Source organism: Phyllobates terribilis, unplaced genomic scaffold (genome assembly GCF_046119375.1).
Source record: "Phyllobates terribilis strain yellow unplaced genomic scaffold, ASM4611937v1 Scaffold_13__5_contigs__length_258822181, whole genome shotgun sequence".
NCBI lineage: Eukaryota > Metazoa > Chordata > Amphibia > Anura > Dendrobatidae > Phyllobates > Phyllobates terribilis.
The window spans coordinates 94,252,393-94,274,160 of NW_027362773.1; the positions used below are offsets into that span (position 1 = coordinate 94,252,393).

The 21,768-nt window shown below is 46.6% G+C and overlaps 1 protein-coding gene across 1 annotated transcript; it reads right to left on the minus strand.

Annotated features, from left to right (window-relative positions):
- Positions 1 to 2,261: 2,261 nt before the first annotated feature.
- LOC141174529 (P2Y purinoceptor 1-like) lies at positions 2,262 to 4,800 on the minus strand. Its single transcript, XM_073659467.1, has 2 exons — positions 4,760 to 4,800; positions 2,262 to 3,532 (listed from the first exon to the last, which is right to left on the minus strand). Exons 1-2 carry the CDS (start codon positions 4,778 to 4,780, stop codon positions 2,561 to 2,563), a joined length of 993 nt encoding a protein of 330 aa, XP_073515568.1. The 5' UTR covers positions 4,781 to 4,800; the 3' UTR covers positions 2,262 to 2,560.
- Positions 4,801 to 21,768: the final 16,968 nt, after the last annotated feature.

A 21,768-nucleotide genomic window follows, 5' to 3' on the forward strand; every position in this document is an offset into this window, starting at 1 on the left:
TTTTTCCACTTTAATTTTGGGGGTGACTCCAAATCCAGACCTCCATTGGTTAATAAATGTGATTTCCATTGATGATTTTTGTGTGATTTTGTTGACAGCACATTCAACTTTATACAGAACAAAGTATTCAATGAGAATATTTCATTCATTCAGATCTAGGATGTGTTATTTGAGTGTTCCCTTTATTTTTTTGAGCAGTGTACATTTCAGTAGGACAACATTTCGGATTTTAAAATCATTTTTTAAGCTGTTGTTATAAAGTATTCTAATTTACTGAGATAGTGACTTGTGTTTTCATTGGCTGTAAGCCATAATCATCAACATTAACAGAAATAAACACTTGAAATAGATCACTCTGTTTGTAATGACTCTATATAACATATGAGTTTCACTTTTTGTATTGAACAACTGAAATAAATAAACTTTTTGATGATATTTTAATTTTGTGAGATGCACCTGTATCTGCCAGCACTATAGGTGCAGGAACTTTCATTCCCTGGAACTGAAAACCTGACTCTCTTTTATACCTGTATATGGATTTCCAGACAAGACAGCAAGGGCAGAGAGGCAAAGACCTGCCCTCTACTTACAGTCTAATCATTTCTGGCTACAGAGACAGATTACACTTGCAATAGACAGCAAGCTACAAAGAAAAGAAACACCTTATGGTGGCTGGAACTTTAAAGTGATTTTTCAGGGTTAAGACATCATAATTTCAAATAAAATGATTTGCAGATTGTATCTATTAAATAAAATCAAAAACAAGGACCATTTAAAGGGCAACAACAAAAAGACCACAGGGTCCTGCATTACATGATGCCCTTTGAAACCTATTGTTACCCATTGACACCAATCTAGGGGCGTAATTGTTCCTCTATAATAAGGCTGTATTTGACTTGTCTGTTTTCTTCTGCTTCCTACATGAGACAAACAATGTAGATCATATACAAACAAACAAAAAGTTTTTATAAGGATACAAAATAGCGGAAAATAAACAAATTGGAACAATACAATGCGGAGCTGCTGTGTACATTTATTGACCTGATCTGGAGTTGCATCAATCCTTTACTCCAGTCACATACAGAGCTGCAGAAAAGATTAGGATTTCCCATTTTCTTTGACTGCTGTGCTTTATTATTAGAGAATTAGGAACCGATTCATTTGCACCTGATTTTTTTAATTTTTTTTTTTTTAGCTTTTGGTGTTTTGAGCTTTTTTCACTTGCACCAAATTCATCTTTCTATTTGTGCTTTTTTTAAAGTCTATTTTATATGTGCTTTTATTTTAGCACCACAGTGGGTATTCCCAGATGTTTTCATCTGATTTATCATTTGTGACTTTTCAAAAAGTCGCAAAATTTGTCACGAATGTATATCAATCCTACGCTGGAGTGAGTCTATGTAAGTCAGAAATGTTGGCATCACTCTGCAAAATGTGCATATTTTTGCACTAACAAGTCGAAAAAAGATTTAAAAAAATAATAATTTAATACTTTGTGCAAAATTCAGTGCAAAAAAAAAAAAGAAGCAAATAATGAACGGAGCCCTTAGTGTTTGCAGCAGGCAGCAGATATTGTTCTCCATACATGAACGCAATGCTCTATGGTAACTACAATGGATCATAGGGAAATCAAAATGTTACATAGCAAAAAAAAGAAAAGAGGAAAGAGCCCAAAATTTGCAGAAGATTCGCATTGTCTATGGAGGAAATGTTTTTTTTTTGAATTGTTAAATCATATAATTGTGACTGCCCCACAGCCACCGCCAGCTGGTGCTGAAGATTTAGTCGTTGTCTTGTAGAAGTTTGTCTATTTCCTAGCGGAAGCAGCTTGTTTAAGTGCAGGTTTGGATGTGACTGGAGTATAAATAAGTGCAAGAAAAGTAAAGACAAGTATTTGCAAAGTTGCTCATTATGTTCTGTAGACTGAATCTATAGAAATAGGTTTAAGTTTGGAGTTATAGTATAAATGGAATCGGTCAGCAGGTTTTTGCTATGTTATCTGAAAGCAGCATGATGTAGGGGCTGAGACCTCGATTCCAGTGATGTATCACTTGTTGGTCTGTATGATGTAATTTTGATAAAATCACAGTTTTTTCTGCTGCAGATCTCTGAATGCTGAGCTGTGTATAACCCCACCCACACCACTGATTGGCAGCTGTGTATAATCCCGCCCACACCACTGATTGGCAGCTGTGTATAACCACACCCACACCACTGATTGGCAGCTGTGTATAACCCCGCCCACACCACTGATTGGCTGCTTTCTGTGTACACTGTATATTGATAGAAAGCTGCAAATCAGTGCTGGGGGTGGTGGTTGGACCAGGAGACAAAAGACACCTAGTCCTGAAGTGATAATCTCCTGCTTATAAAACACTGATTGTATTGAAACAGCAGCAGTAAGTGACACATCGCTGGACTCTGGGTCTCTGCCCTGCATCCTTCTGCTGTTGGATTACATAGCACAACCTGCTGAGATATTCCCTAAGATAAGCCCATACACATACCAAATAAGTCCATCCTGCCTCAGTGTTGCCATTTAATGATAGCCCAGTTCCCGTCAGATGGGGCAGACGGCTGCTTTTTTGCTGCACCTCTTGAAAGGTGGCACTGAATGAGCAATTTTGCAGACCTGTTCTCGGAAATCCCCCCCAGCTAGGAAACAAAACAAGGGATTGATACAACTATTTAGGCTGCACACGGCCATCTCAATGAAGAACAGGGCATCTGCCCGCTGGATAACCAGGGGGACATATGGCCCAAAGGTCCTTAATAAGATACAAGTGTTCCTGGAGGCATGATAAGGCAGATAGAGGACAGCGAAGATCACCAGGGCGGAGCACATGAGCTTGGTCAACAGGTCTCTCCTCCTCAACCGGTGCATCTCCACCCTCCTCAGCTGCCCCACGCTGCTACAGTAGCAGTAACATAGAGAAGCGAAGGGCAAGAGACAACCTACGGCGGTGGAGAGCAACGAGTACGGAAGAGTCACACGAGTTTCTGGAGAAAACACGTAGTTGGAGCAGATGGTTTTGTTGTTTTCACAGATCTCAGTTCCAGCCAAGAAGGGAACGGGTATACTACATAAAAACGTGCCTGCCCAAATGGTCAAGCAAATTATCAGAGACTGGTGCTTCTTGAGAAGTCTCAGAGACTTGAGAGGATGCACGATGGCCAGGTAACGATCGATGCTCAAACACGTGACAAAGTAGATGCTACAGTAATAGCAGGAATGGTAGACAGTCCGGGTCAGCTTGCAGATGCCATCTCCGAATATCCAATGGAGCTGGTTAAAGTGATAATGGATGAGAAATGGAAGGCAAAGTATCCAAGTGATGTCTGCCAAGACCAGGTTGAAGAGGAAGATGGTGCTCCGACTCCAGCGCTTGATCCGGGACACCAGAATCCACATCACAGAGAGGTTAAGGGACAAGCCAACCACAAGAATAAAGAGGAAGGTGATGGGGAAGATTATCGTCTGGATGGTGCCCAGGAAGGTATCCGGTTTCTCGCAAAAGTCAGACTCGACTCTCTATAAAGAAACAAGCAAAAGAAGTAGGACAACATATTGCAACGTTTGTATCAATCTATTGTACCAGATGTGTGCTCAGTAAAGCGGACACATGGAGTTGATACATTTATTCCCTTACCTCTAAAGCTTTAAAGGGATTAAACAGGATAAGAAAAAAACATGGTTGCTACTTTCAGAAACAGCACCGCCCCTGACCATGGGTAGTTATGGTACTGCAACTTCGTTCCATTAAGGTAGATTTTCCAATGACCCCAGAAACTAAAAGGCAGTCTCATCAGCCGCCTGCACTCCCTAGTATCCAAACTTTCGTAATATTAGGGTGCAGTATAAATCGGACCGCAATGCTCGGACTGGCCGCGGCTCTCCCAACCCAAGAGTGACAGCTGTATAGAAATACATGAAGCTGTCACACTTGGGTCAGGAGAGCCGCCGGCCAGTCTGTGCACTGCGGTCCGATTTATAGGGCCATCTGACTGCGCCCTTAGGCCACATTCACATGTCCTATTTTTGAGGAGCTTAGCCCTCTCCAAACAGGGCGATTGCCTGCTGTGTTATACAGCCACCATCATTTCGATCATTGCTATTAACTCCCCTTAAATGCCACCATATTGTGATTTCCCTATAAAAGTTTGGCATCACTGTAACTATACTGACCTAAAGAATCATATTGCCATGTCCTTTTTACTGCATGATAAATGCTATAAAAACTAAAACAAAGCAAAAAAAAAAACCCTTCAAAATTTCACTTGGATCCCAACCCCCCCCCCCCCAAAAAATAAATAAAACAAACTCATCTGTCAAAAAAACGAGAAAAATAATAATAAAAAAAAGACTTATGGCTCTCTGAAGGGAGAAAAAAAAACAAACCTCAAAAATTAAAATTGGCTGCATCCTTAAGGGGTTAAAAACTATAGGAGAGATCCAATAATGCAGAATGGTCCTCTAAATGTCCTACTGTACACCCCTCATTACACTGCTGTGCCCCCTTTACTGTGTGACAGGTCGTAGTCTAGACTGTCCTAACGGCAGACAAATCCCAAAAGTCAAAGTTGTGGCTGCAGCGCTGAAGTTTTCACAAACCAGATAAATCTCATGAAGTCATTAGAGTCTGTAGGAAAACCTCATGCATCCCCCAGGGACCGGCTTAGCTCTGCTACATCTTCAGGGTAGAATTGTAGTTTTCCTACCTGGATTCTCACCATCTCTTATACTGATAACGTCGCTCACCTGCTCGGAGCGTAGTTCCATCCTCGGGTTCTTGCCGCCTTCTGTTTTCCTCTCGGGGGTATGAAATGCTTTTAAAAAAGTGTTTGTTCCTGTCGGACGTGTACTAAGGCAACGCCTGGAGAGTCAGCAATGTCCAGCCGCAGAGCATTTCTCCCGACCCTGCCGTCTCTATAGAGCGCTCATGTACAAATCTGTTCCACTGCCACCATCAGGAGAGGTCGCCCTGCAGAGCTCGTCACGTCAGCAGCGGAGAGGAACGAGACTCTGAAATGTCCGGATCATTCTAGAATCTCGTAGAAGAGAAATCGTTACAAAGCGCCGCACGTCATCTGATGGATTTGGCACAACTTCTTCGTTCTGTTCTCACCGTACAGATAAAACAATATTTTGCGCTACTTTACTTAGTAAATCTCCGCATTTTCATTCTTCACCGCTTACCAAGATCTTTGGATGTTAACAAGACTCTTTCTATTCACTGACAACAAGCAGAGCTAGAACACCTAAAAAGGCTCAATATACTTCACAGCAGAGGATTTGTTACAGTTGTATCCAGCTCAGACAATGCATGGATTCAAGACTGACACATTGAAACAAAAAAGTCAGGGCAGGAGAGTGATTTGTACTGCTGCACTTAGCCCATAGGGGATTGCACAGCCTGGACACAAATGTAACAAACCCTCAGATGTGCATCGGTAAGATTTGGGGGGATCATTCTTGTTTATAGTTCATCTGAATCTCTATCCTTATAGCTAGGGGCTTGTTACAATTTTATTGTACGTAGAAGGGGGGAGGGTCTAAGGAGTAACGTTTCTCATTGTGGAGAGTGAGAAGCCAAGCCTGGCATGTCACAGTGAGGAAACTTATAAGCCGCAATGCTCCTCTGGGAGATTAAATATGCAAATTGCCTGTTCAGAGAGGAAGAGGACTAGAACTCTAGCGCCACCTATTGGAAGCAGCAATCCTAAAAGTCAATATCAACTTTTTAATGAGTCTTGCAATATGACTTGAAAGCTAAACCAGAAGATCACTTTGCAGACATGGTGTTTCGGGGTATTACCCCTCATCAGTGCTAAGTATGAGATGTGATTTGGCTAGGTGAGAGGCTCTGGACTTCAGTCTAAGGGGTAACATTGCTACTTGTGGAGAGTGACAAGCCAAGTCTGGCATGTCAGAGTGAGGAGACTTACAAGCCATGCATGCTCGTCTGCGAAATTAAGCCAAATCAGATACTGTGCACTGATGAGTGGCAACCCGCTGAAACAACTGTGTCTGCAAATTGAGATTCTGGTTTGGCTTTTATCCTAAATCATATTGCAAGGCTCGTTAAAAGAGTAGATACTGACTTTTAGGTGGCACTAGTCCTCTTCCTCTCTGAAAAGACAATTTGCAAGTTGTACATAAGAGAAATCTGTAAGCGAAGCAGTCTAGACTAGAGATGAGCGAATCTATTCACAGGAAACGTGGTCCGGTGGCCACATAAGAGGCTCCTTCCCCAGCGCCTCTTTAGATTAGTAGGTTCAGTGTGACATCGCATCAATGATGACACCGCACAGGGCCCACTAATCAGAAGGAGTGCCAGGGATGCCGGGCGGGCTCCTGTATGGCGACCACGGTTATTCTCTAGTCTGGATTTATCCAGGTTACCTGCACGGATACATTGTAGCGAACCAGATTAGGAGTGATATTTGTGCTGATGTTTACACAGAGGACTGGAGTCTGCATGAGCAGCAATAAGAGGACTCATTCCTGCTTACATGGGACGACTGAGCCGTAGAGACCTAGTACTTCTCACAGCTGAGATTTGTTATAAGTGTATGCAGTCTAGACAAATTTTGACCTATGTCAGATACAATGTATTAGATCAGATCAGATCAAATGTATCAGCAAAGAACAGATTTGTACTGGTGCTGATGTGCTTAGGTCACAGAGAACTTTCTAAACTGGTTACACCTGCACCAAAACCTCAGAAGTATTAGGTCTGTGCACTGGTGGACGCAAGAACAGTATATGGGACCTTCGCAGTCTAATTTCTCCTCATAATGCACAATTTCACCTGGTTTGGAGATGGTAGTGGCCCCTTTATCTATCCCTGTAGGTTGCACCAATGATCTGTCCATCCCTGGATCTCTACAGATCTTCAACTTCTGGATGCAAACAAGAACGCAATGATCTGCAGCTCATCTGTGTCCTGTGATAATTAGCTGCACTGTGATAAGAGACATCAGAAGTTTGATTGACATCTCCATAAATCGCTGAAACAAAAAGGACAGGAGAGCATAGCCCAGTGATCAGGGGTGTAACTATAGTGGGTGCATTGGTTTTCCATTAGGGCCCTCGAGCTTTAAGTTACGCCATTGATGGTCTCTTCTGAGACTGAAGATGGCTCAATAGAAACTATACACTAGAGTTGAGCGTTGTTCTACTCGAACTGTTCGCCAATCTCAAATTCGAGCTGTTTTGGGCGGTGTTCGAGCCGTTCAGCGAACACGAACAATTTGAGAAAAATTCGGCTGTTCGAGGTTATGTTCGATAACTGTTCGTGCACCAAAATCATAACTGGATTTTTTCTCAGTAATGATGAAAATTAATGTTAATACGCAGTTTGAGTGTACAGCGGGGTGGGGGGAGGGGCAGGGGATGGATCTCTGCAGGAACAATGAAGATCTCCATTTTTTTTTCTCTTTCCCGCATTTGCAGTGGGGAGGTGCAATCTGTCAGCCTATCAGCAGCGCACACACGGAGCGAAGTGCTTCTTTTCACACAAGCAAGGGCATGTGTCATTGGCAGTGTATGTCACATGTCCTTGCCCTATAAGACCAAGCCATTTTCCCCGTCGCCACCATTTTCTCACTGCTGCAGCTGCGTGTTAGACGGCACCGCTGTTGCTGTGTGCGCTATACCTTGTTAATTTCAAGCCAATTTTCGCACAAATATACAGATAGCTTGGGAGTAGGGAATAGTTGTGATTGCAGTCCTTTTAAGGACTAGGTTACAGCATTTCCTACGACTTTTATCAGGGAGGTCTGTGCTCTTAAATAGATAGGTTGTGGGAGTAAAGACTAATTGTAATTGGAGTCCTTTTCAGGACTAGGTTACATGAGTTCCTATCAGTTTTTGCCAGGCAGGTCTGTGCCAGTGCTGTGCAAGTTTTTTTCACAGCATTTGGCTGAATCTAGCAAAGCTAATCCTTTTTGGCCTATTGCAGAGTGTGTTAGTCAGTGGAGTAGCCTATCTGTGTTGCAAGATATAACACCTGTGTATAGAATACCAATTTTTTTACTGCACCTAGTGAAGTAAAATCTTTTGGGCATAGCATCATTCTATTAGTCCATCTATACTGACCTCCATCAGGTTGCAAATTAAAAATAATTTTTTTCTTCATTTAGCTCTGAAAAAATATTTGGGCTTCTAGCAGTGTGTGGGACTTGTTCTATTAGTCCTTCTATACTGACCTCCAGCAGGTTGCAAATTGAATATAATTTTTTTCTGCATCTAGCTCTGAAAAAATAGTTGGGCTTCTAGCAGTGTGTGGGACTTGGTCTATTAGTCCATCTATACTGACCTCCATCAGGTTGCAAATTAAAAATAATTTTTATCTGCATCTACAGTACCTCTGAAAAAATATTTGGGCTTCTAGCTGTGTGTGGGACTATTTGTATTAGTCCATCTATACTGACCTCCATCAGGTTGCAAATTCAAAATAATTTTTTTCTGCATCTAACCCAGCCAATAGTTTTGGCCTAATACCACAGTTTGGCCACTCAGCTCTGCTCGGTTACCATCCATTGTTTTTTTGTGCAAACAACTCCAGAGTTGTGAATTAGTTAACCACCAAAATGAGTGGAAAAAGGCCTGCTGCTGGTGGAAAGGGGAATAGGCGTGTTGGGAAGGGGAAAAAAGGTTGTGTCCGTGGGGTAGGTGTTAAAGCAACAGTAACATCTGCAGAAGAAAGACCATCTTCCAGCCAAACTAAAATGTCTACTTCTTTTAGCGGACAATGTGATAAGATCCCTTTCTTACGGCCACGCCAATCGCTGCAAATTCCAGATGAGGCACAAAAACAGCAGGTGCTTCAACGGATATCAAGTGCTCCTTTAAGTGGGCTCTCCTCCACATCAACTTCAACATCACAAATACTCCAGTCCTCAAAGGTGTCACCCAAATCGCACTTGCTTCCTCACAGCTCCCAAATCTCCAGCTGCCCGTCTGAGTATGAGGTAGAACAGATGGTTGAGTCTGCAGAGCTGTTTACTCATACTATAGCCTGGGAATCAGAGGTCGACTCCAGCGCTTCTGTGAATCCAGACGAGGAAATGATCTGCACTGATGCCCAGAATCTTTATGATTCGGATCCAGGACCAGACGCAGAAGGTTCTGACCATAATGTAGACCCTCATTCCCAAACTGTAACTCCTGTTGGTGGAGACAATGAGAAAGACGATGATAAGACTCAAATACCTGATTGGAGCGACAACTTTAGTTTTTTGTCAGGGCAGGAACAGGTTGGCTCTGAGGACGACGGGTGTGATAACGCACAGGGTGATGATGATGAGGTCGGAGATCCCACTTACTGTCAACCCACAGTCAGCCAAGAGATGAGGTCAGCAGAGGAGGTGGAGGAAGATGCTAGTGACGACGAGGTCAGGTTGCGCCTTCCTGGACAGAGACGTAGTACTGGAAGCACGTCAACAACTGCATCCTCAAACACAACTCTGCCTCTCACCACAAGTCGTGGTGGCTCTTCAGGTCGCATGGGTGCTAAGCCTTGCATAGCCTGGGCATTTTTTCAGATCGATAAAGATGACCCAACTCGTGTTATCTGTAACATTTGTCAGCAAAAGCTAAGTAGAGGCCAAAAAATACATAGTTTGAGTACTTCATGCATGAACCGGCACATGGACATGAAGCATAAGTTGCAGTGGGAAGCTCAGTGTGCTACAATGCGGTCTAGCCGGCCGGGCCAACCACCGTCTGCCATATCTTGTGCATCCGCGGCCTCTTCATCCTCTGTGACTGGGGGGACAGCAGTCACACCTGTTTTGGGGCGCAGACCTGCCACCTCTTTACCCGCAACAGCCAGCGTGATTGGCAGGTCATCATTTTCTTTGGAGGTGGTAACACCAGCTGGTCTTGAGCGCTGTCCGACATCGATAGCACCACCTTTGGATCAAGGCAACCTAACATGTCCGCCTGCATCTTCCTCACAGACCGGCAGTTTGCCGGGGACACCCTTATCAACCCCGTCTAAGCACAATAGCCAGCCCTCGGTCCCTCAGATGTGGACAAGTAAAAGACCATTTCCTCCTAGCCATGAGAAAGCTAAGAGGTTGAATTTCACCATCTGCAAGCTCTTGGCTACAGAAATGCTGCCTTTCCGCCTGGTGGACACAGAGGATTTTCGAGACCTTATGTCCGTCGCAGTGCCCCAGTACCAGATGCCCAGTCGGCACTACTTCTCAAAGAAAGGTGTGCCTGCGCTCCACCAGCATGTCGCACACAACATCACCGCTTCTTTGAGAAACTCTGTGTGTGACAGGGTGCATTTCACCACAGACACTTGGACGAGTAGGCATGGACAGGGGCGTTACATGTCGCTGACTGGGCACTGGGTAACTATGGTGACAGCAGGACAAGGGGCTGCTGTCCAAGTCTTGCCGTCCCCACGAGTTGTGCGTCAATCCTCTTTATGTCATTTTTCCTCCACTGCTTCTGCCTCCTCAACCTCCTCTCGGTCATCCACCTGCACCCAAAGCCTGTCTGGTCATGCCACAAGCTTTCTAACTGCGCAGAAGGGATCCTGCACACCTCCTTACTATGCTGGCAGTAGGGCTCAACGTCATCAGGCGGTTTTTACATTGAAATGTCTGGGAAATGTGAGTCACACAGCTGAGGAGTTGTGGTCAGCTCTGGAGAACCAATTTCATGAATGGTTGTCTCCACTGGACCTGAAACCAGGGAAGGCCGTGTGCGACAATGCTGCAAACCTGGGTGCGGCCCTTCGCCGGGGCAATGTCACACACGTGCCTTGTATGGCTCACGTGTTGAACCTGGTTGTCCAGCAATTTTTAGCCCACTATCCCAGACTAGATGGCCTTCTGCAGAGGGCACGGTCGCTGTGTGCTCACTTCCGCCGTTCGCATCCCGCAGCTCAGCGACTTACATCTTTACAGAAGTCGTTGGGCCTGCCACTTCACCGGCTAAAATGCGATGTGCCTACCCGGTGGAATTCAACTCTGCACATGTTGCAGCGACTGTGGCAGCACCGACAAGCCCTGGTGCAATACGTTCTGACGTATAGCCTGGGCCAACGAGATTCAGAGGTGGGGCAAATCACGCTGGAGGAGTGGTCTCAGATCAGGGACCTATGCACCCTTCTGCACAGTTTTGAAATGGCGACGAAGATGTTTAGTGCTGACGATGCCATTATCAGCATGACTATTCCGGTGATTTACATGCTGGAGCACATGTTAAACAGAATTCGGAGTCAGGTGGTGGCACAAGAGGAGGTGGAGGAAGTAGAGGAGGAGGAGTTGTATGCGGAAGGGCTAACATCTGCAAGGTCCAGACGGTCGGCAGCACCAAGGCGGCAGGCATGTGAGGGTGGGGGAGATGATTTTACCAGGGCGCATGGTAGCAGCCAAACTAGTGAGGAAGGTGCAGGAGCCCAGGAAGAAGTGGAGGACGAACTGATGGAAGACTCATCAGATGAGGGAGACCTTGATCACATTTCTGTTGTGCGAGGTTGGGGGGAGAGGACAGAGGAAGGAAGCATGATTGTTACCTCGCCACCAACACAACAGGGACTTGGTGCTCCTGGATGCGCAACACACATGAGTGCCTTCTTGCTGCACTACCTGCAACATGACCCTCGAATTGTGAGAATTAGAAATAATCCTGACTACTGGGTTGCCACACTGTTAGATCCCCGGTACAAAAGTAAATTTTCAGAAATTATTCCTGCCATAGAAAGGGATGCACGCATGCAGGAGTATCAGCAGAGACTGTTGCAGAATCTTACATGTGCTTTTCCACAAAATACCAGTGGTGCACGTAGTGAATCTCACAGTTCCAACTTGCCAACCGTGGGACCGTCAAGTGTTCAGCACTCAAACCGTAACAGAACCACAGTATCTGCTGGTAACATCAATTTTGCGGAATCATTTCACCACTTTTTTAGCCCATCCTTTGCAAGGCCACAGGAGACAAGAAGTCTGACACATAGTCAACGCCTAGAGACGATGGTACAGGAGTATCTCCAAGTAAACATTGAAGCCACGACTGTGTCACTGGACCCTTGCTCTTTTTGGGCTTCCAATCTGGATAAATGGCCGGAGCTAGCCACTTACGCCTTGGAGATCTTGTCATGCCCCGCAGCCAGCGTTCTGTCTGAACGTGTGTTCAGCGCTGCTGGTGGTGTGCTGACAGATAAGCGCACTCGGCTCTCCACTGATAATGTAGACAGACTCACGTTCATAAAGATGAACAAATCATGGATCCGAAACGACTTTTCTACCCCTGTGTCATCCTGGGGAGAGTAAAAGCTTGATGATTGGTTAAAATCACCCTACCAACCGTTTTAAGCTTTCAAATTACTAATCATGTTTATCTGTATCTTGACTGGAAAATAATTTGGGCTTTGTAGCAGTGTGCAGCACTGATCCTATTAGGCCATCTATAATAAGCTTCACCAGATTTAAAATTAAAAATAATTTTTAGCTGCATCTAGCCCGGAAAATAATTTTGGGGCTCCGAGATGCGCAAGACACATAAGTGCCTTCTTGCTGCACTACCTGCAGCATGACCCTCATATTGTCAGAATTCGAAGTAATCATGACTACTGGGTTGCCACACTCTTAGATCCCCCAAACTTTTCGATCAACCTTTTCATTTTAATAAAGACCAAAAAAATGGTCATTTTTGAAATTATAAGCATTAGCAGGTTGTTAGAAACTGAAATCAAACAGTTTTCAACTCAAAACTTTATTCTAGGTGATGTTACATTTTCACATAGGACCCCTTGTTCGAAAGGAGCTTCTGAACTCTCTCGTCCATTGAATTTGTCAGGTTTTGGATGGTTTCTGCTTCAATTGTTTTGCATGAGGACAGAATACCCTCCCAGAGCTGTTGCTTAGATGTGAACTGCCTCCCGCCATCATAGACACTCCTTTTAATGATGCTCCAAAGGTTCTGAATGGGGTAGAGGTCAGGGGAGCATGGGGGTCACACCATAAGTTTGTCCCCTTTTATGCCCATATCAGCCAGAGATGCAGATGTTTTATGTGCAGCATGAGATGGTGCATTATCATGCAGAAAAATGATCTTGCTGTGAAATACACGGTTCTTCTTCTTGAACCATGGCAGGAAGTGCTGTTTGAGAAAATCCACATACATTATGGAGTTCATCTTTAGCGCCTTCAGGGATCCTAAAGGGGCCGACAATCTCTCTCCCCATGATTCCAGCCCAAAACATTACTCCACCTCCTCCTTGTTGGCGCTGTAGCCGTGTTTGCGTGGGGTGTCCATCAACCAGCCATCCTCCACTCCATTCATCTGGACCATCGAGCGCTGCACGGCACTCATCCGTGAACAAAACAGTTTTGAAATCAGTCTTCATGTAATGTTTGGCCCACTGGAGCCGTTTCTGCTTGTGTGAAGTGGATAGAGGAGGTCGACAGGATGGCGTATGCACAGATGCAAACCTCTGAAGGACCCTGCATCTTGTTGTTCGGGGGACGTTGGAGGCACAAGCAGCTTCAAAAACTTGTCTGCTGCTATGACAAGGCTTTTTTGCCGCTGCTCTTTCAACCTGACGTAATTGCCTGTAGGAAAGAGTCCTCAATTTGCCCTTATCAGCACGCACACGTGTGTACTGTGAATCAGCTACATACTTCTTGATTGCCAAGACACTTCATCCTGATCATCGCACAATGTTGATTGTAGTCATGCCTTGACCTAAACACTCCACAATTTGTTGCTTCTCAGCAGCCGACACATCCTTTTTCTTTCCCATTTTGGCAGAAAATGTAGGCTGCTTAATAATGTGAGAGAGCCTTCTTAAGTAGTCTTGCCTTTCATTGGACACACCTGCCAAACTAATTAGCACAGGTGTCTGCAATTGCTTACAGTGATATAAAGAGCCCTGACACACATCACCATCAATGAGTTTAACTGACAAACAAACAAATTCTTCCCTTATCACTCCTAAACACTTTTTGCATAATAATTTGGAACGCGGTGTACATGTGCTTTTCCACAAAACACCAGTGGTGCACGTAGTGAATCTCACAGTTCCAACTTGCCAACCGTGGTCTGTATGGAATTGTTCAATAAAGGGCCCAAAATTAAGATAACATAGATGGGAGAGGTCTCTATGAATAGGAATTCCTAAGTATTTGATACCCTGTGAGGGCCAGGCAAAGGGAAAGTTGGACTGGATGGAATCCTATATGGATTTAGGGAGGGAGACATCGAGGGCCTCAGACTTCGCTGCATTGATTTTAAAATTTTACCATGTAACAAAGTGATCTATTTCAGCCATAACAGCAGGGATGGATATATGTGATTGAGTGATATATACTAGGACATCATCAGCAAATAGAGAGCACTTGTACTCGGTGCCTCCCACCTCAATCCACCTAATATTGGGGTTATGGCGAATTGATGAGAGCAGGTGCTCCGTCACTAGGATGTATAAGAGAGGGGACAGAGGACATCCCTGCCTTGTCCCATTGGTGATTGTGAAAGGTGATGAAAATGTTCTGACGCACCCCCTGGGCCTTGGGACACCCGGAGCCGGACCCTTTTTGGTGGATGCTGGTGGTTGTAGTCTTCGTGGCGGCGATCCGGTTCCGTGGCTCAGGGCGGTCAAACCAGTGGCGGAACTATTTATGTGGTTTTGATGTTTAAATGTCCGACTACGCCACCCGTGGATTGCGGTCAGAGTGAACCGCCGCTACAGGGCAGACCGCTAAGGCTGGTGTTGTGGGTGCAGCAGAGCGTAGCATAACTCCCCACGGGAGGAGTATAGCCTCAGGGCAGTGTATGCGGAGGATGGGGGTGATGGTGCAGGGCAGCAGCAGTAACGACACGGAGTCAGTGATGCAGTTCAGGGCCTTTACTCACAGTTCTTATTATCCAGACCACGTCTGCAGGTAACGGCTGCCCACGTCGTACTGTGCTCACCAGGTGAGGGGCTCAGACAACTCCCAGATAACTTTGGAGCGCTTCACAGGACCCCCTTTGTGTGTCCTTTGTCTGGCCTTTCTTACCAACACTTCTGTCCGGCTGCCTCGGGCCTCCTCTTGGTAAACTTGGCGCCAGTTTCCCTGACCCTATGTGGTGCCTTCCTAGCGGGTGGAGCAAGGGGCTGCGCCACATAAAATGTCAGAGCCTCCGGTTTCTAGCTGAGGGTCGTTTCCTGCCTCCACTAGTTCGGGGACCGGTCTCCCCCTTTGGCCTGACCCCTCCACGCAAGTGGATTCGGGCGTGCGGTGGCGACTCGCCCGTCCGCACCCCTGGGATCCCTTCATTCCTCGTTCCTGGAGCCTTCTCCGCTCCTCTTCCTTCCTTCTCCCTCTTGCAGGCCTGGGCCTCTGTTACTAGGCCCGCCTCCGGAGCAGAGCTCATGCAGAGCCCCTGCTCCCTGCCACTTCTGCTCAGACTTCTCTGCACTGAACTAAGATGGTGCCCACCTTTTATACTCCCTTCTCAATGCACCCAGGAACTGCTTCCTCCCTGCTCCTGCACTGCAGGGTTCCCCTTCCTCAGTGTTCCCTCCCCCCACTCCAGCCAGGGACAGGGACTGTCGTGCCCATCTCAGGGGCATATTGGTCGCCCTGCCCCACGGCAATGTGGTGTAATGCATGCAGGTGTCGGGTCCTGATCCACACTCCATCCTTATCTGAGAGTGAGATATCACACCTCTGGGTGAGGTGCAATACGTCTGTAGCAACCGAGCCCTCGGTGCTACAGTTCCATTTATCTTCAGCCTAGGTGACGTATTGTGATACAGGGCCGTGATTTTGGCTATAAAAGGGTCCCCTAGACCCCTACCCCAAGCTTTTTAAGAGAATCATATATGGCGTGCCAGGAGACTCTATGGAATGCTTTCTCAGCATCCAACGAGAGTATCTACTTACAAATTTTTAACTGCATCTAGCCCAGGAAATACTTTGTGCCTAGTAGCAGTGTCTGCTAGTCAGCGGATTATCCCGGCTGTTAAGCAAGCTACACCACCTGTAGTTTGGACACTTAATTTTTTCAAAGGAAATGCTTCGGGACCACGGGATACTTAGTGAAGAGCATCAGGAGGCACCCCAAGGCATAGGGGCTGGGACTGGCACTAGGATGCCTTGCGGTGGACAGCCGAGCTCGATCCTTATAAAAGCTTTTTAACTGCAGCAGCTTTAGTGGACGCTACTGGAGCTGGAATTACGCGGCTGCTGGCATGAGACTTGCCCTCCAATAGATCCTTGTAAATGGATTTAAAGTGTATTCATTCAAATTAGAGGGACAATTTAAATTAAAAAGCTTAGAGCTGCCTCCACCACAGGGGGGCTCTCTCGACCCACCAGCGGACAGGCACCAGTATTGGGAGAGGGGGGCTGGCCGTCAGGGTTCACCGCGGCTCTGGCACAAACCCGGCGACACGGAGGTGGCACGGGCAGGAGCGGACTGGCCGTCTCGGCTTCTCACATTTTGGATTTTAGAAGGGCATGACATGCCTATATCTGTGTCTCCCCCTCCTTTTACTCCTCCACCTCTTTTCTTTTCGCATGACTATATGTACTTGTCACTTTTCCATGTGTTAGTTGTGTCTTCTGAGCAGTTTGTCAGCTTTTGGACACCTTTGAAGGTGTTTTCTATGTGTTTCTATGTGTTTTTGTTTGCCTGCCATTGGTTTTAACGGTGTTCGAAGGTGTTCGACGAACAGTTCGGCGAACACACGGGTGTTCGACGAACCGAACCGAACTCGAACACTACGGGGGTGGCTCAACACTACTATACACTAATCCCATGAATCTGAGGGGGGCTGCATCCAGTTTTGTGATTCTGCCCCTTCTGTTCATAGGTTTGTGTTAGCTTTGGCACTCGGGATGCCACCGTGTTACTAGGAAACATCTATTGTGTATGCATGCATGTATGTAAATATATATCTCTATGCATCTGTATGTATGTGTCTATGCATGTATGTATATATATATATGTGTATGTATCTGTATGAGTGTATCTATCTATATGTATGCATCTATTTATCCATGTGTATATCTGTCTGTATGTATCTGTCTATATGTATGTACTGTATCTGTGTATGTATGTCTGTATCTATGTGTATATATCTATGTGTATGTACAGTGGGTACGGAAAGTATTCAGACCCCTTTAAATTTTTCACTCTTTGTTTCATTGCAGCCATTTGGTAAATTCTAAAAAGATCATTTTTTTTCTCATTAAAGTACACTCTGCACCCCATATTGACTGGAAAAAAAACAGAAATGTAGAAATTTTTGCAAGTTTATTAAAAAAGAAAAACTGAAATATCACATGGTCATAAGTATTCAGACCCTTTGCTCAGTATTGAGTAGAAGCCCCCTTTTGAGTTAGTACAGCCATGAGTCTTCTTGGGAATGATGCAACAAGTTTTTCACACCTGGATTTGGGGATCCTCTGCCATTCTTCCTTGCAGATCCTCTCTAGTTCCCTCAGGTTGGAGGGTGAACGTTGGTGGACAGCCATTTTCAGGTCTCTCCAGAGATGCTCAATTGGGTTTAGGTCAGGGCTCTGGCTGGGCCAGTCAAGAATGGTCACACAGTTGTTCTGAAGCCACTCCTTTGTTTGAGCTGTGTGCTTAGGGTCATTGTCTTGTTGGAAGGTGAACCTTTGGCCAAGTCTGAGGTCCAGAGCACTCTGTAAGAGGTTTTCATCCAGGATATCTCTGTACTTGGCCGCATTCATGTTTCCTTCAATTGCAACCAGTCGTCCTGTCCCAGCAGCTGAAAAACACCCCCATAGCATGATGCTGCCACCACCATGTTTCACTGTTGGGATTGTATTGGGCAGGTGATGAGCAGTGCCTGGTTTTCTCCACACATACCGCTTAGAATTATCACCAAAAAGATCTATCTTCGTCTCATCAGACCAGAGAATCTTATTTCTCAGAGTCTGGGAGTGCTTCATGTGTTTTTGAGCAAACTCTATGCGGGCTTTCATATGTCTTGCACCGAGGAGAGGTTTCTGTCGGGCCACTCTGCCATAAAGACCCGACTGGTGGAGGGCTGCGGTGATAGTTGACTTTGTAGAACTTTCTCCCATCTCCCTACTGCATCTCTGGAGCTCAGCCACAGTGATCTTGGAGTTCTTCTTTACCTCTCTCACCAAGGCTCTTCTCCCACGATTGCTCAGTTTGGCTGGATGGCCAAGTCTAGGAAGACTTCTGGTGGTCCCAAACTTCTTCCATTTAAGGATTATGGAGGCCACTGTGATCTTAGGAACCTTGAGTAATGCAGAAATTCTTCTGTAACCTTTGCCAGATCTGTGCCTTGCCACAATTCTGTCTCTGAGCTCCTTGGGCAGTTCCTTTGATCTCATGCTTCTCATTTGGTCTGACATGCACTGTGAGCTGTGAGGTCTTATATAGACAGGTGTGTGCCTTTCCAAATCAAGTCCTATCAGTTTAATTAAACACAGCTGGACTCCAATGAAGGAGTAGAACCATCTCAAGGAGGATCACAAGGAAATGGACAGCATGTGACTTAAATAGGAGTGTCTGAGCAAAGGGTCTGAATACTTATGGCCATGTGACATTTCAGTTTTTCTTTTTTAATAAATTTGCAAAAATTTCTACATTTCTGTTTTTTTTTCAGTCAAGATGGGGTGCAGAGTGTACTTTAATGAGAAAAAAAAATGAACTTTTTAGAATTTACCAAGTGGCTGCAATGAAACTAAATTTTTCACTCTTTAAGGGGTCTAAATACACACATACAGTGGGTACGAAAAGTATCTGTCTATCTATATGTGTATGTATCTATGTGTATATATCTATACATTGTTACGCACACGCCCGGACTGACTGGCGTGAGCATGAGTAGTGATCCCACTGGACCATGAACAGAGGAGTGCCTGGAGGGGCGTAACTAAGTATCAACCCAGTCCGACCAAGGTCGCACGGCGGCTCAGTCGACTCCGTGAACCAGGGAGGAACCGAGCAGAGGGACCAGGTGCTACTCCAGGTCAGACCCCGGTCACAGCTGTTGACCCACACCGGGGAATGCAGGAACAGACAGGTTAGACTGGCATATAGACAGGTGGGTACGGGCAGGCACGGCTGGTATGCAGACATGAGGGTATTGGCAGGCACAGCTGGTATGCAGACAGGTGGGCACTGGCAGGCACGGCTGGCATGCAGACAGGTGGGCACTGGCAGGCACGGCTGGCATGCAGACAGGAGGGTACTTGCAGGTAGGAACGCAGGCAGGATAGGGACCAGTACAGACTGGGATACAGAAACGGAGCCGCAGGTGCGGTAGACAAGCAGAGCAGAGCAAAACCCGCATGTGCGGTAGACGAGCAGAGCAAAACCCGCAGGGGTTTAAGTATCCAGTGACTCACAGCAATAGGCTAGGGAGGCATTAGGAGTGCGCACACAGTAACTATAAGAATCAGGCAGTAGCCGTGCCGCCGCCCTAAGCAATCAGACAAGAGACACAGCAGGTACTGGAGAAAAGTGTGCAGCCTGGATTGATAGATAAGATGGCGGTCTTGCATGGTGGGAGGTGGTAAGCCATGCCAGCACGCCGCCAGGGATGTTACAGTACCCACCCCTTTACGCCCCCTCTTCAAGCCTGCAAGGATTTTCTGCAGAGAATTTGGAGGCCGATCCTTCTCTTCAAGAAGATTACCTCTTCTGTCCACTAGAGGGAACAAAACTGGTCTCACCATCTTGGTGACTAGGATGCTTCCTCCCATCGAGCCATCCTCAGCAACAGATGAAGGGAGTTAAGTACCAAGAACAAGACACAGGAAAGTCTCTCCACATTTGTTAATATCGGGTAGCACCCCAAAGGATTCACGGGACAACTGGAGATCCTCCACCGGGTTGGAGGGGTGCAGAGACTCGGGGGTAACCACCGCCTTGATGTACACTTTGCCAAGCTTACGGGATGAAGTGGGCGAAGCACCAGGTTCAGGGTGCAGAAAAGTCTCTTTCCATTTGTTATCAGGTAGCACCCCGGAGGATTCAGGAGGCAACTGGAGGTCCTCAGCGTGGTTGGAGGGGTGCAGAGACTTGGAGGTAGCCACCGCCTTGATGGACTTATTGCCAGATTCGTTAGAGATGGAGGATCCTTGATTAGGGACCAACTTCAGTCTGGTTTCTGAGATGACACGTCTGCGAGGCGGGGCGGTGCCTAAAGCCAGATCATTGGTACAATCGTCGATACTGTGTGGGGACAATGCCTCCGCTTCCCTTCCTTCGGAGACTTCAGCATACAGCGAGTCAGCGACTAGCAGATCTGGTGAAGAAGAAGAAGAAACTGCTGACTGTCCTGAAGATATGGGGACTGGACACCCCCCCTTGCACCTCAGCAGTCCCCCAGGAAACACCATGCAGGATCTCCAGACCTGCGCGAGCACTAGATATCTCAGCTCTGGACGACCTGTGGGTAAACCAGACAGCACCTGGAATGTGTAATGCTCCAATCTGGAGCTTAATTTTTACAGACATATTTTGACTGTTTCTAAGTAGGGCTCGTCCTTCCGCTGACAATGCCCAAACTGGATTCTGGAGTTGTCGGACGGGAATCAGACACAGACTCTTCAAGGCTTGATGCCCGAAACTTCCTGTTAATCCGAGGCTTTCACTTGCCACGGAGACAGTCATGGTCATCTGTGGAGAGGAAACACTAACGCCAAGGGCAGCCTCTCCTACAGGCCTAATGTCTTGGGATTCTCCAGCTTTCGCTGGACAGAGACCGTCAGGGTGTTACAAACAACCGCAGCAGGACCGCAATCCGATTTTGTGACCGAGTTCCGGCCTCTGCTTTGCCTGAGGAACATGGTCATCCTTGATGGATTCTGTGCGGGTAGCTGCCTCTACAGGCTGGGGAACAGGAGGTATTTGGGAGGACAGAACCGGGCGTGACGGTTTACCTCTACGCCTTGCATGTCTGGACTGCCTCTTGAGGTTGGGAAGAGAAGTATTCTGTGGAGCATTGTCATCCTGTGCGAATTCTGTGTGGGCAGCAGTCTCTTCAAGCTGGAGAGCTGCTGGGCTACCTACACGCATCACCCATCGGGGCTGCTCCGGGATATTGGGAAGGGAAGCTTTAGCAGAAGCTTCAGGATTAGGGTCATCGAAGACCATTAGAAAGGCCACCAGGAAGGCCTGCAGGTCAGAGATGATAAGATCCCATGCTTCCCATGGGGGGGGGGGGGGGGTGATCCAATTCAAGGCATCACCCGCTAAGTAGGACATCATGAATGCTACTTTAACCCGATCACTGGGAAAATAGTGAGCATAGAATTTGAAATGCAGCATACATTGCTCCACAAACGCACAGCTTTGTTTTGGATCCCCATAGTACCGTGGTGGATCCGCAGGAACGAGTGCTGATAGCTCCATTTGGGCTGGTGCGTAAATTGCCTGGACCTCAGCTTGAGAAAAATTTTTTTTCCTTGGTGCACGTATTCACCAGACAAGAATTCAAATGTCTCTGAGAGCGAAGGGCCGTGGGGCTCAACGGGAACCATGGCCTGAGCAAACTGTTACGCACACGCCCGGACTGACTGGCGTGAGCATGATTAGTGATCCCACTGGACCATGAACCGAGGAGTGCCTGGAGGGGCGTAACTAAGTATCAACCCGATCCGACCAAGGTCGCACGGCGGCTCAGTCGACTCCGTGAACCAAGGAGGAACCGAGCAGAGGGACCAGGTGCTACTCCAGGTCAGACCCCGGTCACAGCTGTTGACCCACAGCGGGGAATGCAGGAACAGGCAGGATAGACTGGCATA